Below are 15737 nucleotides of genomic sequence, written 5' to 3'. Positions count from 1 at the left end.
CCTCAGAGAAATGGTCTAAGTAGGAGACAATGAGGATGAGAATTTGAGGAAGTAACTCGGTGGTGGTTTTTCTAGCCCCAGGCATTTGTTATTCAGTCTGAGTCTCATTGACATTTTATCCAGTGGGATTCTTGTTTACAAATGACATAAACCTGCCTGGGTGGTTTCTGAATCAAAAGGACCATGGGGGCTGGATTCCTAGCCTGGCTCTGGAGTCAAAGTCTTGAGTGTGAGAATAGGATTGGCCAATTCCAGGTCACATGCTCACGTTCCTGTGCAAGCGATGCTGGGAAAGCTCATAGCTATCCTTTAGAATTTCTTTTGTTTTTTTAATTAATTTTTTTTAATGTTTATTTATTTTTGAGACAGAGAGAGACAGAACATGGACGGGGGAGGGTCAGAGAGAGGGGGAGACACAGAATCTGAAGCAGGCTCCAGGCTCCGAGCTGTCAGCACAGAACCCGACGCGGGGCTCGAACTCACCAACCACGAGATCACGACCTGAGCTGAAGTCAGATGCTTAACCGACTGAGCCACCCAGGTGCCCCAGAGCATGCGACTCTTGATCTCAGGGTCGTGAGGTTGAGCCCCACATTGGGTGTAAATAAACTTTAAAAAGAAAAAGAAAAAGGTGATCCTGGAGCTGACCTCCGTTTCTTGTCAACCGTTCTCAGTATGTGGCTTTCACCTTCATGCAGGTGAGACAGCGGCTAACACCTCCAGGCACCGCCGTAACATCCAGACAGGAGGAGAAGAAGGTGGAACAGTCAACAGCCAAAGAAAGCATTTCTCCTTTCAAGGATTGTGTTTTTACAGGAGCAGGCATTTCCACCTGCTTCACTGATTACAACTGGGGCTCAGGGTGACCAGCAACAGCAAGGGAGTCTGGATCTGTATAGCCTGGGTACATTACAGCCTGAAATAGGATCGGGATTTTATAGAAATAAACAAAGGAAAGGGATGTAAAATGGTGCAGCTGCTGCAGAAAACCATATGGAGGTTCTTCAAACAATTAAAAATAGAATAACCAGGTGCCTGGCTGGCTCAGTCAGAAGAGCGTGTGACTCTTGATCTTGGGGTTGTGAGTTTGAGCCCCGCATTGGATGTAGAGATTACTTAAATAAATAGAAGTTAAAAAAAAAAATGAGGGGCGCCTGGCTGACTCAGTCGGTTAAGCCTCCGACTTCGGCTCCGGTCATGATCTCACCATTTGTGGGTTCGAGCCCCGCAACGGGCTCTCTGCTGTCAGGGCCTGCTTGGAGTCCTCTGTCTCCCGCTCTCTCTGCCCCTCCCCCCCTCAAAAATAAACATTAACAAAAAAGAAGAAGGGAAAGAAAAGGCACTGTAGTTGCAGGCAGCTAGAAGTATCCATTGTCCCTGCAAACAGGTGTGATGTACCCTCTCACCTCTCCCCCACCTCTGTGACGCAAGACCGTGAGTTGCAGTCAGTTCAGCCAAGGAGCACAGAGCTCGGATTCCAGGCCATCAGGCCCCTGACTGTTGTAACATGCAGAATGGGAAGGGCAGGCACAGGTCTGCGGGGCCCCTGGAGGGCTTCTCCCGGGGGCTTTTTCTCCCTGGATTCCCATGGGTTCCTGGCAGCCAGGGTAGGGGCGGCCTGAAAGACAGGGCTGGGAGGCCGAGTTGCCCTTGACTTAGACCCCGAGGCCAAGGCTCACCCTGGCTGACGCAAGAAGCTGTAGGAGCCAAGGTCTCATCCGTGGCGTAGAGGAGATTTTCATAATGTGGGTTTTTTTTTTTTTCTCATTTATTTATTTTCCTCCCTCCTTTCCTTTCCTCTTTCCTTTCTATTTTTATTTTTCTTCTCCTTTCTAATTTTTCATCACGGCAAAATACACATAACATAAAATTCCCCACCTGAACCATTTTTTTAAAGGTTATTTATTTATTTTGAGAGAGAGAGAGAGAGAGAGAGAGAGAGAGAGAGACCGTGAGCAGGGGAGAGGCAGAGAAAGAGGGAGAATCTGAAGCAGGCTCTGTGATGCCAGCGCAGAGCCTACGCGGGGCTCGAACTCACGAAACCGTGCCGTCATGATCTGAAATCAAGAGTCGCACACTGACTGAGCCACCCAGCGCCCTCCCCCCCCGCCCCCATCTTAACCATCTTAAGTGCATGGTTTGGTGGCCGGTGTTATACAACCATCACCATATCCACCTTCAAAACATTCCCAAACTGAAATGCTGTCCTCATTAAACACTGCCTCCTGGTAACCACCATTTTCTATCTATCTCTATAAATCTGGCTCCTCCAGGGACCTCCTCTAGATGGAACTGTACAGTATTTGTCTTTCCGTGACTGCTCTGTTTCACCTTTTCCTGAATCGCCTAAGTGGTGCTACATCGATATGACGCATCCTGGTAAGACGTCGAGCATCACAGGACACGGCGAAAGACACTTTCCCACCTGCCTCCTCAGATCGGAACCTAGGGGTATGTGCCTCCCAAGGACGTTGGGACCCCCGTGGCGTCTCAGACTAAATGTAAACAGAATCTGACGGTCATCCCCTCCGTGGCCGGACCGTGGTCCAGCCTGATCATTGCTCATCGCTGCGCTTGAGTCTCCTAGTTCCCGCTCTGTCCCCCCCACAGCAGCCAACAGGCGCCCCGGGAGCACCCAAGTCCTGCCCCTCCTCTGCTCAGAACCCTCTGTGGCTCCGACTTTTGGGGTAAATGCCAGCGTCCTCCCCACTGCCCACAAGGCCTTGCACAACCTGTCCCCATCACCTCTTCTCACTCACTCTAACCCAGCCACACTGGCCTCCGTTCTGGAATGTTCTAACCTCAGTCCTACCTCAAGTACCTTCTACCTGCTAATCCCTCTGCCCACATCGCCCTTCCTTTGGCCAGGTCCTTTTTGTTATCCAGGCCTTCGCTTAAAAGCCCGCATCCTCAGAGAAGCCTCTTTCCTTTTCCCATGAAGGCTCAGCCCATTGGTCCAAGGGACACTGCTAACATTATCTATCTTGTTCTAGGTGGTGGTTACACAGATGAGTACATATGAAATAAATCTCTGAAGGGGTGGGGGGAGGCACCTGGGTGACTCAGTCAGTGGAGGGCTCGACTCCCGGTTCGGCTCAGGCCATGATCTCACGGTTTGTGAGTTCGAGTCCCGCATCAGGCTCCGCTCCAACAGCAAGGATTCTCTCTCTAGCCCCCCTCGGTGTTCTCTCTCTCTAAAAAATAAAATGAGGGGCTCCTGGGTGACTCAGTTGGTTGAGCGTCCGACTTCGGCTCAGGTCATGATCGCACGGTTTGTGGGTTCAAGCCCCGCATTGGCTCTGTGCCGACAGTTCGGAGCCTGGAGCCTGCTTCGGATTCTGTGTCTCCCCCTCTCTCTGCCCCTCTCCTGCTCATAGTCTGCCTCTCTCTGTCTCTCAAAAATAAATGGGGGCACCTGGGTGGCTCAGTCCATTGAGTATCTGACTTCAGCTCAGGTCATCATCTCACACTCTGTGAGTTCGAGCCCCATGTCGGGCTCTGTGCTGACAGCTCAGAGCCTGGAGCCTGCTTCAGATTCTGTGTCTCCCCCTCTCTCTGCCCCTCCCCTGCTCGTGCTCTGTCTCTCTCTGTCTCAAAAATAAATAAAAAACATTAAAAAATAAATAAATAAATGTTTAAAAAATTAAAAAAAAATAAGATGAACTTAAAAAAAAAAACAACTAAAGCCATGTACAACTCTAAAAAAAAAAAAATCTATGGAGCTGTACACATAAGGTTTGTGGACCACATTGCATGTATATTTTATCTCCATCCAAAAAAGTCATAGGGGCGCCTGGGTGGCTCAGTCGGTTAGGCAGCTGACTTCAGCTCAGGTCATGATCTTGCAGTCTGTGGGTTCAAGCCCTGCATTGGGCTCTGCACTGGCAGCTCAGAGCCTGGGGCCTGCTTAGGTTTCTGTGACTCCCTCTCTCTCTGCCCCTCCCCTGCTTGCTCTCTGTCTCTTTCTCAAATAATAATAATAATAAAAATGGTTTTTAATTCAAAAAAAAGTCATAGAAATAGACACCTCCCACACTAGCCACTCTTGTTTCATATTATCCTCTCGTGGTTTGAATCTGGTTATCCCAAACCATCTCACTGATTTGTTTCATGCTATCTCCTGCCCTGGAACTTCAGCTCCAGGAGAGGGGGGATCTTTGTCTTGTCTCCCTGGGGTCCTCGGCACCCTAGAACGTTCCTGGGACACAGCAGACACTCAGGAAATTTTTGTTGAATGAGGAATAAAGACAAGGAAACAGAGACCCAGAAGGTGATTTGTCCAAGGTCCTAGAATTTGGCCCGGCCAGATTTCCCATACCTCTGAAGCTTTTCCAGCGTCTTCCAGATATTTCAAAATTCAGAAAACTCCCCATGTGCGGGCAGGCTGTAAGCAATGCATTTCACATGGCTGTATTTCATGAAACGTGACAAGGTGCGGACTGTGAATGACCGAACCTTGCATTTCAGGATTCGTGTGGATGACAAACTGGTGTGAGTTAAATATAAAATATAACCTAAGAGGCATAATCCCCGCTCATTCCTGCTCTCCCTGCCCCCACCTCACCTCTTGCCCAGGCCTCTCTCCCACCCTGTCCCATGACCTAATTAATGAATCATCTGCCCAAATTACCACGTTAAGCATGCATCTCTCAACCTCCGTGGCCTCAAATGCTTCTCACTGCCCTGGAAATAGTTTCCCTCATTTGAAGGGCATGCCAAGGCCTCTCGGGTGTCCATCCTGATCTTCTTTCAGCCTTCCAGGGTTCCACACGTGTGCCCCGCCCTTCAGCCCACCTCTCCCTGTCCCCACCTCAGTGCCTCTCCTGCCATGCACAGTTGGGCAGTTTGAGGTTCAAAGAAAAATCGAGCGGAACGTACAGAGATTTCCCACATACCTCTGTCCCCCTACAGTCACGGCCTCCCCACCATCAACATCCCCACCAGAGTGGTGCATTCGTTACAATGGAGGAACCTGCGCTGACACGTCATCATCACCCAGCGTCCATAGTTGACATTATGGTTCACTTTCCGTGTTGTACGATCTCTGAATCTGGACAAAGGTATGACATGTAGCCACCGCTACGGTAGAACATGGAATCATTCCACGGCCCTAAAAAAACCTCTGGCCTCCGCCCATTCACCTTGCACCCCCCGACCCCCCACCCCCAAATCCCTGGCAACCACTCATCGCTTTACCATGCCCATAGATCTGCCCCTTCCAGAATGTGACACACACAGTTGGAAGTGTGGAATAGCTTATTAATACGCATTTATGGTTCCTGCAGGTCTTCTCATGGCTTGAAAGCTCATTTCTTCTTAGTACGGATATTCCATTGGCTGGATGGGTCAAGGTTTATTTATTCATTTGCCTGCTGAAGGACACCTTGGTTGCTCCCAGGTTTGGGCTGTTATGAATAAAGCTGCTATAAACATCCGCCTGCAGGGTTTTTAAAAAAAATTTTTTAACGTTTATTTATTTTTGAGACAGAGAGAGAGCTTGAGCGGGGAAGGGCAGAGAGAGAGACAGAATCCAAAGCAGGCCCCGGGCTCCGAGCTGTCAGCACAGAGCCCGACGCGGGGCTCGAACTCATGAACCGTGACATCATGCCCGGGGCCAAAGTTGGATGCCTAACCGACCGAGCCACCCAGGTGCTCCCTTTTGTTCGTTTGTTAATTGGGTCGTTTTGTTGTTGAGCTGTAGGGGGGGTCTTTACGTATTTTGGATGCTAAACCCTTGTCAGATGCAGGATGTGCAAAATATTTGCTCCCAATCCATAGGTTGTCTTTTCATTCTCTCGAGCGTGTCCTCCGATGCGCGGTAGTTTTTGATTTTTCTGAGATCTTTTCTAAAGATTTTTCTTTTACTGCTTGCGCTTTTGGTGTCGCATGCAAGAGATCATTGCCAAGTCTACTGGCATGAAAGTTTACTTCTATTTTTTCTTCGAATAGTTTTATAGCTTTAGCTCTTCCTTTTACACCTTTGCTCCAGTTTGAGTTCATTGTTGTACGTGGTGAAAGTAAGAAGTGTCCAACTTTATCACTGTGCACATGGCTATCCAGTTTTCCCAACACCATTTGTTCAAAACACTGCCCTTACCTTATTGAATGGTCTTGGCACCCTTACGAAAAATCATTTGACCGGACCTGCGTCGTTTATTTTGGGCTCTGTATCCTAGTCCATTGGTCTATGTCCGTCTTTATGCCAACACCACACTGGTTTTGTTGTTGTTGTCGTTTTTTGTCTTAAGTTTCTTTCTTTATTTTGAGATAAATAAAGGGGAGGGGAGGGGCAAAGAGAAAGGGAGAGAGAATCCCAAACAGGCTCCGCGCTGTCAGCTCGGAGCCTGATGCGGGGCTCAAACTCATGAACCGTGAGATCGTGACCTGAGCCGGGATCAGGAGTCAGACTTTTAACCAGCTTGAGCCACCCAGGCACCCCAATACCACACTATTTTGATTACCGTGGCCTGAAGGGAAAGGAAGGGAGCAAGAAGGAAAAACGATGTAGTTGTAACATAGAAAAAAAAGCAAATCCATATATGGTGCTTATTTTCTGCCAAGCGTGGTTCTAATCAATCGCTTTATACATCTATGTATTATTAATTTACTTAATTGTCAAAACAACCCTATGAGCTAGTCCTGAATGGAGGCTGCTGTAAGTGGAAGCAGAGAAATTAAACAGCATGACTCCATTCTTAAGGCAATATATATGACCATGGCCATGTGTGTGGCAGGGACAGAGTGGCCTTGCGATTTCCACGGGGAAGGTCAAAGAGAGACCTTGTCCAGGCCGAGGCACCCCCGAAATGTTCTTTACAGAGCTTTTATGGCCCTTTTCCAGGCCTGCCCTTACATCTATGTAGAATTAGCTTTGAAGACATTAAGCCAAGTCCCTTCCCAGAAGAGAGCTCCTTCCTGGTAAATTTTTTCAGCCCTGATGGGGAGAAAGGGCCTCCAACCACCAGATGAATAAGAGAAAGCTGGGCTCAAAACCAGAAACTGGGCTTGTTAGGTGTTGTAACTGTTCTGAAGGGAAAGAAAACTTAGTTTTATTTATTTGACAAAAAAAAAAAGTAGCATGTGGTCTTAGGAACGGAATTTGATGATGACATTCATAAATGTGGCAAAAACTCCCAGAACCTGCCCATCCTTACAAATTTTCCCAGGTGATTGCTAATTATCTCAATTGACACTCCCTCCCCCCCCCACCCCCCCATGGAACCTGCCTTGTAAGGGAAGCAAGTATGATTTCCTCTCCTTTCCTCGTTGGAAAAGCTAATTTATTCACCCAGGGTCTGATTCCCAAGCTGGAGCTCCAAACTGCTCTTTCTTACTCTGGATTAATCGCGCGTTTCCTTCTGAGGTTTCAATCGTCCCCTTTCTGCCTCCTCTCATGGGTTTCCCCATAAGCCTGCTGAGAGGTTAGTTCACCCTCCCAGGATCAATGTGTAAAACCCCAGAGAATTCTGCTCATTCCTGGAGGACCCTTCCAAGACTGCCAGACCCTTAATGGGGTTCAGGCAAGATTCTCACATGTGCCTTTTTGGCAAGGGGCTGCTGGCATCTCACCCAAAAGAGACTCGATTCTTAAAAGCAGCTCTCCATCAGCCCTCTGTGATTAAGGCGATCAGGTTCAACTCTGCAAGCTGTTTTGTTTTGATTTTGCTTCGGGGAGAGGAAGCAGCCTGGTTGTTCGAGTCCTTCTCCCAAAAGAATAAATCAATATTTATGTCCAGACCCCGACTGGATCAATGACTTTAGAGATGTTTTTGCTCATATTGATCCAAACGCTGGATTCACTGGATCAGTTGGGGGCTGTACTTTTGTGAAGATTTTATTTAAATTCCTCACTGATGAGTATTTTGAAGAAAACTCAGTTAACATCTCTATACGATTCCTAGAAAGGCAAAGGCAAGTAGGGAAAGGCGACGGTAAAGTTTCCGATACGTCCCGTTTTCCCTTTGGAGGCACAGGGGGCCATGGTCATTAGCCTATTAGATGATTCGGGAGCGAGGTTTGGAAAAGACTGGAATCCGACTCAGGGCTTCACGGGTTAACAGCCCTTGTAACATCGGCCGTTCGAAACTCCTCCTCTCGAAACTCCTCCTCCCGCAGTGAGGTGAAGATATTCGAAAATCACCCCACTGCAAACTCCTCCCCCTGCGAGGAAACTCACATTGAAATGCTGCAAATGACTGGGGCCCCGCAGGCAGTCGCCGCCGGGCCGCGCCAAACCCGGGTTTCCTGCGCGGACTTTGCGGACTCAGACTCGGGCCGGTGTTTTACGGGAGGAGGCTGGGAGCATGAGGGCCGCGGGCTGGGGGCTGAACTGGGCCGCCGCCCTGTTCCTCGCAGCGGTGGGGACGGCAGGTAAGGCTGGCTCCAGGCGCCCGCATGCGGTGAGATGACCCCCAGAACTTGGGGAACCCCTTGGTAATTTGCGGGAAGGATGCGAAAAATGCCCCCATCCTTTACGACTTGTGGGAAAATGGCACGAAGTCCTTCCCAAACGGCTGGAGGGAGCGCTGAGGGTTGCGAGGGTTTGGGGATGTGGGGGAGTCAGGAGAAGCGGGGTGAGGTTTTCCCCACAAGTCTCTGCCAGAAGGGGGGACCCCCTTATCTTCCCTCAGACCGGGACACGGGGCTCTCCAGCCCTAGGGAGGCAGGGACACCCCCCCCCCCCCCCCCCCCCCGAGCTGCTCTAGGGAGAGGACTAGCAGAAGCCCGAGGTCCCTGCGGGCGCTCCTTCGCGCCCGCCCGCGGACAAGTACCCACGCGCCCCAGGCAGCTTCGTATTGCGCTAGGGAGGCTCCGGACCGCGGAGCCGGACGCTGCGATTTCTCGCGGGCGCTACACGCGCGCTTCTGCCGGTGGCCACCGCCTCCAGCCCCGCCTCCGGCTTCGAGGGCCAGTCCCCAAGCTCCCATTGGGCGCGATTGGAACAGGCGAGCCTCGAGCCACTCCCCTCGGCCAATGGGAGTCGGCGGATGCGGAGGGGCGCGCGGGGCGGGGCGGGGCTGGGATGAGGGCTGGGCGGGGCTCGAGGTGCGGCTTGGGACGCGCGAAGCACCTGGTTCCGTGAGGCGGCCGAAGGAGTTCCCTCGCGTCCGTCCAGCGCTCCTGTCACAAAGGCGACGCGTCCCGGGCCCCCGGAGTCGCCTCCGTGAGCATGGGCAAGGTGCCTACCGCGCTCCTGGGCCGCCTTCGCGCAGCCCAAGGTTTCCTTCGAGATCTGGCCCGAGCCCATTTCGTCCCCGCGGCCGCCGTCGCTGCCCCGGGTCGAGTTCACATCCGTGTCCCCAGGCCACCCCTCAGGGCCTACCTCCTTCCCTGGTGGAACCGTTGCCTCAGAAATGCCCGCCCCTCTTCGGTCGGAAGCGGAGACCTTCCACCCGGGCGGGGATCGGGAGGCGCCGACATCGGATGGATCCCTCAGGGTGGCCCTGTTTGTTTCGAAGCTCTGAAGGGGGGTTCGACGACTTTTTTCCTCTTCGGGGGTTTCAGGGGGGTTGAGATTTAGTGAAGAGACTAGTTGGTGCCTGCTCCTGAGTTACCCGGTGGCTTTAAATGAACTGCCGGAGGCATCTGACCTCGCCCTGGATATTAGATAAATGATCTTTTTCCTACTGAGAACCGGCGCAGCCCATGAAAGAATCGGGGCTGCCTGGTAACGGGGTTGCCGGAAACTTTTCCACGGATGGGGCGGTGGCTTTGCGTGGGGCGCTTTGAACTCTTGGAATTCCTGCCCGTGACGCATCAGTTTTGGCTGAGAGGCGAGGAAGGGAGTTGATGCCATACAGCTGAGGATTGTTGAGATAACTCTGCCACCCAGTTGTGTGAAGAGGAGGGAGCGTGGCTTGTCAAGAGGCACTTGGTTTGACCTGTGTTTCAAACGCTGATGGGCTTCATCCCGAGGAGGAAATGATGGCAGTGATGTCTTGAGCAAGATGGGTTGCTGACTTTAGTTTTCTCTCTCACCAAGTGGCTGAGGATCTGATGTAATCTGTGTTCGCCAGGAGGCTCTGAGACCTGAGGGGTTCCCCAGACTCCTGGGAGCCAGCAGCTACTCTGCTCTGCTGTTAACCTGATGATGTATATTTGTGGCAGCCCTGTTTTGCGCCAGCTCGCTCCTTAGCGGTCTTTAAAGCATTTTGGGGAGGTGGCAGGGGATGGAATTTCTTGTCCCGTTTCCTTGGAAATGGAAGTCCTTGGAATCCGAGCTGCATGTGTTCACTGAGCCGGGTCAAAATCCGTTATCTGCGGAGTATCAAGTATGCCCAGGGCACACCCCAATTCAGAAAAAATAGAGCATCCTGCGAAGAGTTGTCTCTGCCTTCGCAACATGCCCCCCGGGGGGATTCAGTGGTCATTGCTGGGCATACTTTTCTTCTTGGACAACACTGGCAAAAAGACAGGGAGATTTTTTTGAGACTGCAAAGCTTCAAGGGGAACTACCTGGCTCACTGTGTCTTTCCAGGATATTTCTGCTCTTATCTGTAGGGTTCCTTCCCCGATAAGATCCAATTCTAGATACCTTTGTTGCTCAGTGCTTTGATGGCCCTCACATCCCGCGTTAAGTACATTAATAGAGTCCACACTTTACCCGGCTGTCAAAAGTGACATTTGTTGCTAAGACACTGTGGAACTTACCAGCAATGAGCAACCACAGAAACAGGCTACCCCACCCCGAAGGAGCTGACTGCAAAATCTTCCATCGAGATCACCCCTGAGGAAAATGCCTTGAGATCACCTAGTTTGGAAAAGAGCCCTTGGTAAATTGATTTCTTGTTCATTTTCAGCTGAGTCCGTTAGCTCTGGCCATTTTTTTTTTTCCACGGAAATGGTTCTATAATTTTGATGGCCCTCAACAACAGCTATCTTCAGTAGCATGGGAAAGAAAACATCGAAAGCATTTTACCACCTCATTTGTGTGCTGGTGAAAAAGCAGAAATGTGTATTCTCCTTTTCCGTTTCGATAACCTTGTTCCTGGCTTGTCACTCGTGACAGGAGAGATTTAAAGGCTATTTAGAGATTTGAGCGTGGGGGCCGGGGGCCAGCAGGGGTACGGGTGGGTGTGGTTCTTGTGCAACCCTAGCAGAGAAGAGTTCAGGGGTGGGGTGCTCGAGGTTGCTTTTACTGAAATTAGATGAAACTGACCAGGAAAACCAAGCCTTGATTGGGCAACAGGGAGGAAGCAAGAAAACCCTGTGGTTTCTTTGGGTGATGGCGCTTTAGATTGGACTGGTTCTGGAGCGCCTGTGTGGCTCAGTCAGTTAAGCAGCTGACTTCGGCTCGGGTCAATGGCTCGTGGTCCGTGGGTTTGAGCCCCGTGTCGGGCTCTTGTGCTGGCAGCTCGGGACCTGGAGCCTGCTTTGGATTCTGGGTCTCCCTGTCAATCTGCCCCTCCTCCCTTGCTCTCTCTTGCTCTCTCTCTCTCAAAAAAAAAAAAAAAAAAAAAAATCAACATTTAAATTGGACTGGTTCTGACCCTTTGCCAGGATGGTGTTTTCTGCTGTGGGGACACCCATCTGATGGGGTGTCCCTCGGTGCTCACTGTTCCTGATCCCTGTCCCCACCAGCAGTGCTATTACTACTATTTCCAGTCTTTCCTGTAGCACGTTCTGTTGGTAAAATAGAGCTTTGTGCAAAGGTTGGCAGGCCAGAGCAGTGGATTAGTGGTAATGGAAGTTGTGAGCCCCTAGGGGAGGAGGGGATGACAGAAGCTTCTCCTCCCACCATCCTTACTGTGAGTGCCCCTGGCCTGAACTTCCTTTTTAATTTTTTTCTGAGTCCTGGAATTCCAATTACTCTCTTACCCACCCTGTGTGCCAGCAGCGAGAAGTGAGTCATATCCCGTTGTGGGTACAATTACGATTCGGCTATGAGTCAGTGCAGTGTGGGGCGTACTGTAGAGGCAGGTCTGAGAGACTCCTCCTGTTCAGGTCACTCTTTGGACTTCTAAGAGCTTCTTCTATTTCTCTATTGGTATCCCCTCTATTCTCCTTTCAACCCCCCCTCAATTTTCTCCTAGTATCATCTGACTGGTTTCCTAACCTCTGGCAGAAGCACTGGACTTGAACTTTGAAGACCCAGAGTTTGTTGGCTTTTTACTTATTTATTTATTATTAAAAAAAAATTTTTTTTTAATTTTTGAGAGAGAGCGGGAACAGGGAAGGGGCAGAGAGAGAGGGAGACACAGAATACAAAGCAGGCTCCAGGCTCTGAGCTGTCAGCACAGAACCTGACGTGGGGCTCGAACCCATGAACCGTGAGATCATATTCTGAGCCGAAGTCAGACACTTAACTGACTGAGCCTCCCAGGTGCCCCCCAAATTTTATTTATTTATTTGTTTTTAAGTTTATTTATTTTGAGGGGGCAGGGAGAGAAAGAGAGAGTGAGTGAGTATGAGTGGGGGAGAGGGAGAGAAAGAATCCCAAGCAGGCTCCACACTGTCAGCACGGAGCCTGACGCAGGGCTCGAACCCACGAGCCGTGAGATCATGACCTGAGCCAAAATCAAGAGTTGGATGCTTAACTGACTGAGCCAGCCAGGTGCCCCGGAAGGTGGTTTTTTAAAACTGGGTCCCAAAGTCCCTAGCCCCCGAGCCCTCAGGCCAGGTTCAAGATTGGGTTCAAACCTAGCTGAAATATTCGAGGGGGCCTGGAGGTCTCTGGGCTTATCTACTCCCATTGGAATGACCAAAGACAACAAAAGGCACTTGGGAAGGTTAGAGAATCAGAGTAGCTAGCACGAAAGTCAGGCGTATGCAGCGACTGGCATTGCAATTATTTCACTTAATTATTCTTTCTTACCTCTTAAAAAATCTCAAAAATAAAGCATTCCTTGAAGAAAAATGACTCTGAAGTGAATTGGCCACTATTCCCTATGCAGAAGCACAGATGAGATTCTGTTTCTCAAAAAAAAAGGACCATACTGAACTATTACAAACTATTCCGAACCTTGTTTTTTTCCCCCCCAGTTAACAAAAAACGGGCTCCTGGTGGCTCAGTATGTCAAGTGTCCAACTTCAGCTCAGTTCATGATATTGCAGTTCATGAGATCGATCCCTTCGTCAGACTGTCTGCTGTCAGCATACAGCCTGCTTCAGATCCTCTGTTTCCCTCTCTCTCTGTCTCTCCCCCACTTGCACATGTTCTCTCTCTTTTTTTCTCTTCTAGGGGCACCTGGCTGTTTCAGTCGATGGAGCCTGTGCGGTCTTGGGATTGTGGGTTCCAGCCCCACCATGTTGGGTGTAGAAATGGCTTAAAAATGAATCTTACAGGGGTACCTGGGTCGTTCAGTCAGTTGAGTGTCTGACTCTTCATCTCAGCTCAGGTCTTGATCTCAGGGTTATGAGTTCAAGCCCCGCATTGAGCTCTGTGCTGACAGCTCAGAGCCTGGATCCTGCCTTGGATTCTGTGTCTCCCTCTTTCTCTGCACCCTCCCCTCCCTTACACTCTCTCCTCTCTCTCTCTCTCTCTCAAAAGTAAATAAGCACTAAAAAAAAAAAAAAAGATAAAACAGATGTTCCAATCAGATATGATGGTAAGTCAGGCAAAATAAATACAAATAAGTTATCAAGAACACTATTTGAATTGTGGTTTCATGTGCCCAACTGTTAATGATTAACCCAGCCTTGGGGTGCCTGGCTGGCTCAGTCAGTGGAGCACGTAACTCTTGATCTCGGGGTTGTGGGTTCAAGCCCCATGTTGGGTGTAGAGATTAGTTGAAAATCTTTAAACAACCAAAAAACTGTACAATATGACTTGAGATTTTATTTTATTATTATTATTTTTTTAACGTTTATTTATTTTTGAGACAGAGCATGAACGGGGGAGGGTCAGAGAGAGGGAGACACAGAATCCAAAACAGGCTCCAGGCTCCGAGCTGTCAGCACAGAGCCTGATGCGGGGCTCGAACTCACGGACTGTGAGATCGTGACCTGAGCCGAAGTCGGCCGCTCAACCAACTGAGCCACCCAGGCACCCCTGACTTGAGATTTTAAATCTAAGTAGGATACCATCATGAATAAGATTTATTTATTTAAAAAAATTTTTAATGTTTATTTAAAGAGACAGAGTGTGAGTTGGGGAGGGGCAGAAAGAGAGGGAAGCACAGAATCCAGAGCAGGCTCCAGGCTCTGAGCTGTCAGTAGGGGCTCAAAGCTATAAACCGCAAGATCATGACCTGAGCCAAAGTTGGACGCTTGACTGACTGAGCCTCCCAGGTGCCCCTATGTATGTATGTATGTAGCTAGCTAGCTAGCTAGCTTGAGAGGGGGATTGAGGGGCAATGGGAGAGAAAAAAAAATCCCAAGCAGGCTCCACACTCCCTGTGTAGCCCTGTCCCACAAACCTGGGATCATAACCCGAGCCGAAATCAGGAGTCAGATGCTCAGCCGACTAAGCCACCCAGGCACCCCAATTATTATTATTTTTTTTTAAGTAGGCTTCTCCCCTAGCATGGGAGCCTGACTCAGGGCTTCAAACTCACAACCCCGAGAGCAAGACCTGAGCTGAGGGGCGCGTGGGTGGCTCCATTGGTTAAGCATCTGACTCTTGGTTTTGGCCCAAGTCATGATCTCACAGTTTGTGTTTGAGTCCCACTGTGGGCTCTGAGCTAACAGTTCGGAACCTGCTTGAGATTCTTTGTCAAAGACCTGAGCTGAGATTAAGAGTCTTGATAGTTTGAAAACCTCTTAGTGACATAAATTTGGATCCTTACTCTCAAAGGAATGTGAAGATTTAAAGTTACAAGTAGACCAAGGAAACTGGTAGTTACCCCACCTCTATCTATATTGAAGTAGATTAAAAGACATTCTAGGGGCACCTGGGTGTATCAGTTGGTCGGCTCAGGTCATGATCTCCTGGTTCATGAATCAAGCCTGGCATCGGGCTCTGTGCTGACAGTGCGGAGCCTGCTTGGGATTCTCTGTCTGCTCCCCCCACCCAAAAAAATAAATAAACTAATGATTTCTCAGAATTTTATCTCTCTTTATTTCCTCCCTACCTACTAGAGAAGGCTCCTCATTTTTCCTTCAGCTTGATGATTTAATAGTGTCCATTTTCTTCATTACTGTTTCCAGCACAGGTTTGTAATATGCTTTATTCATGTGCAAGGGAGGATTTTTTCCCCTACCTTAATGGACCCATACCATTATGTCAAGTTTTACACGTTGTTGGCAGGCCGCTCTTCTAGATCTATTCTTTGCATCCTCCACTATACTTTTGGTTTATGAAATTTGTTGTGTGTGTTCTGTTTCCTGGGAAGGATCGGATTCATTCTTCAGCTGGCAGGAAATAGACACACACAGGTGACGTCGTCAGTTTCTGGTTCTGGCACTGAATGGTCCTTTCTCTTGCCTTCTCTCTCAGTGGCGGACAAATGTGGGAGAAACGAGTTCCAGTGCCAAGATGGAAAGTGCATCTCCTACAAGTGGGTTTGTGACGGGAGCGCCGAGTGCCTGGATGCCTCAGATGAGTCCCAGGAGACCTGCAGTGAGTCCCCTTTGCGAGTAACACGCTTCCTGCCCTTTTTGATGACAGTGGGTGACAGATGAGGTGGAAATCAGTCCGCAGATTGATGTGTTCGACCATGAATTGGGACTTGGGAGAAGAGTTATTTCTGGAACTTAACTTTAACAACTTAAAAAAAAAAGTGAAATTTACATGAGATAAAATTAACCATTTTAAACTGACTAGTTCAGTAGTATTGATGCAGTCACAATGCTATACA

At 49.5% G+C, this 15737-nt stretch overlaps 1 protein-coding gene across 2 annotated transcripts in view; it reads left to right on the top strand.

Annotated features, from left to right (window-relative positions):
* Positions 1-8168: 8168 nt before the first annotated feature.
* Positions 8169-15737, top strand: part of LDLR (low density lipoprotein receptor) — a 31483-nt gene continuing 23914 nt past the window's right edge. The window contains exons 1-2 of one of the 2 annotated variants that reach the window (XM_025915767.2): positions 8169-8370; positions 15377-15499. In XM_025915767.2, coding sequence (XP_025771552.1) covers positions 8304-8370; positions 15377-15499 — 190 coding nt within the window. In that variant the 5' untranslated portion in view covers positions 8169-8303. Of the gene's footprint in view, positions 8371-9192; positions 10773-15376; positions 15500-15737 lie in introns of those variants that run through there. The other variant, XM_086699062.1, reaches the window with a different exon arrangement.

The sequence above is a fragment of the Puma concolor genome, chromosome A2, assembly GCF_028749965.1.
Source record: "Puma concolor isolate L17-30 chromosome A2, mPumCon1.1.hap2, whole genome shotgun sequence".
Taxonomy (NCBI): Eukaryota; Metazoa; Chordata; class Mammalia; order Carnivora; family Felidae; genus Puma; species Puma concolor.
The sequence above is the reverse complement of the archived record's forward strand: the minus strand, read 5'-3'. Positions and strand labels throughout refer to the sequence as shown.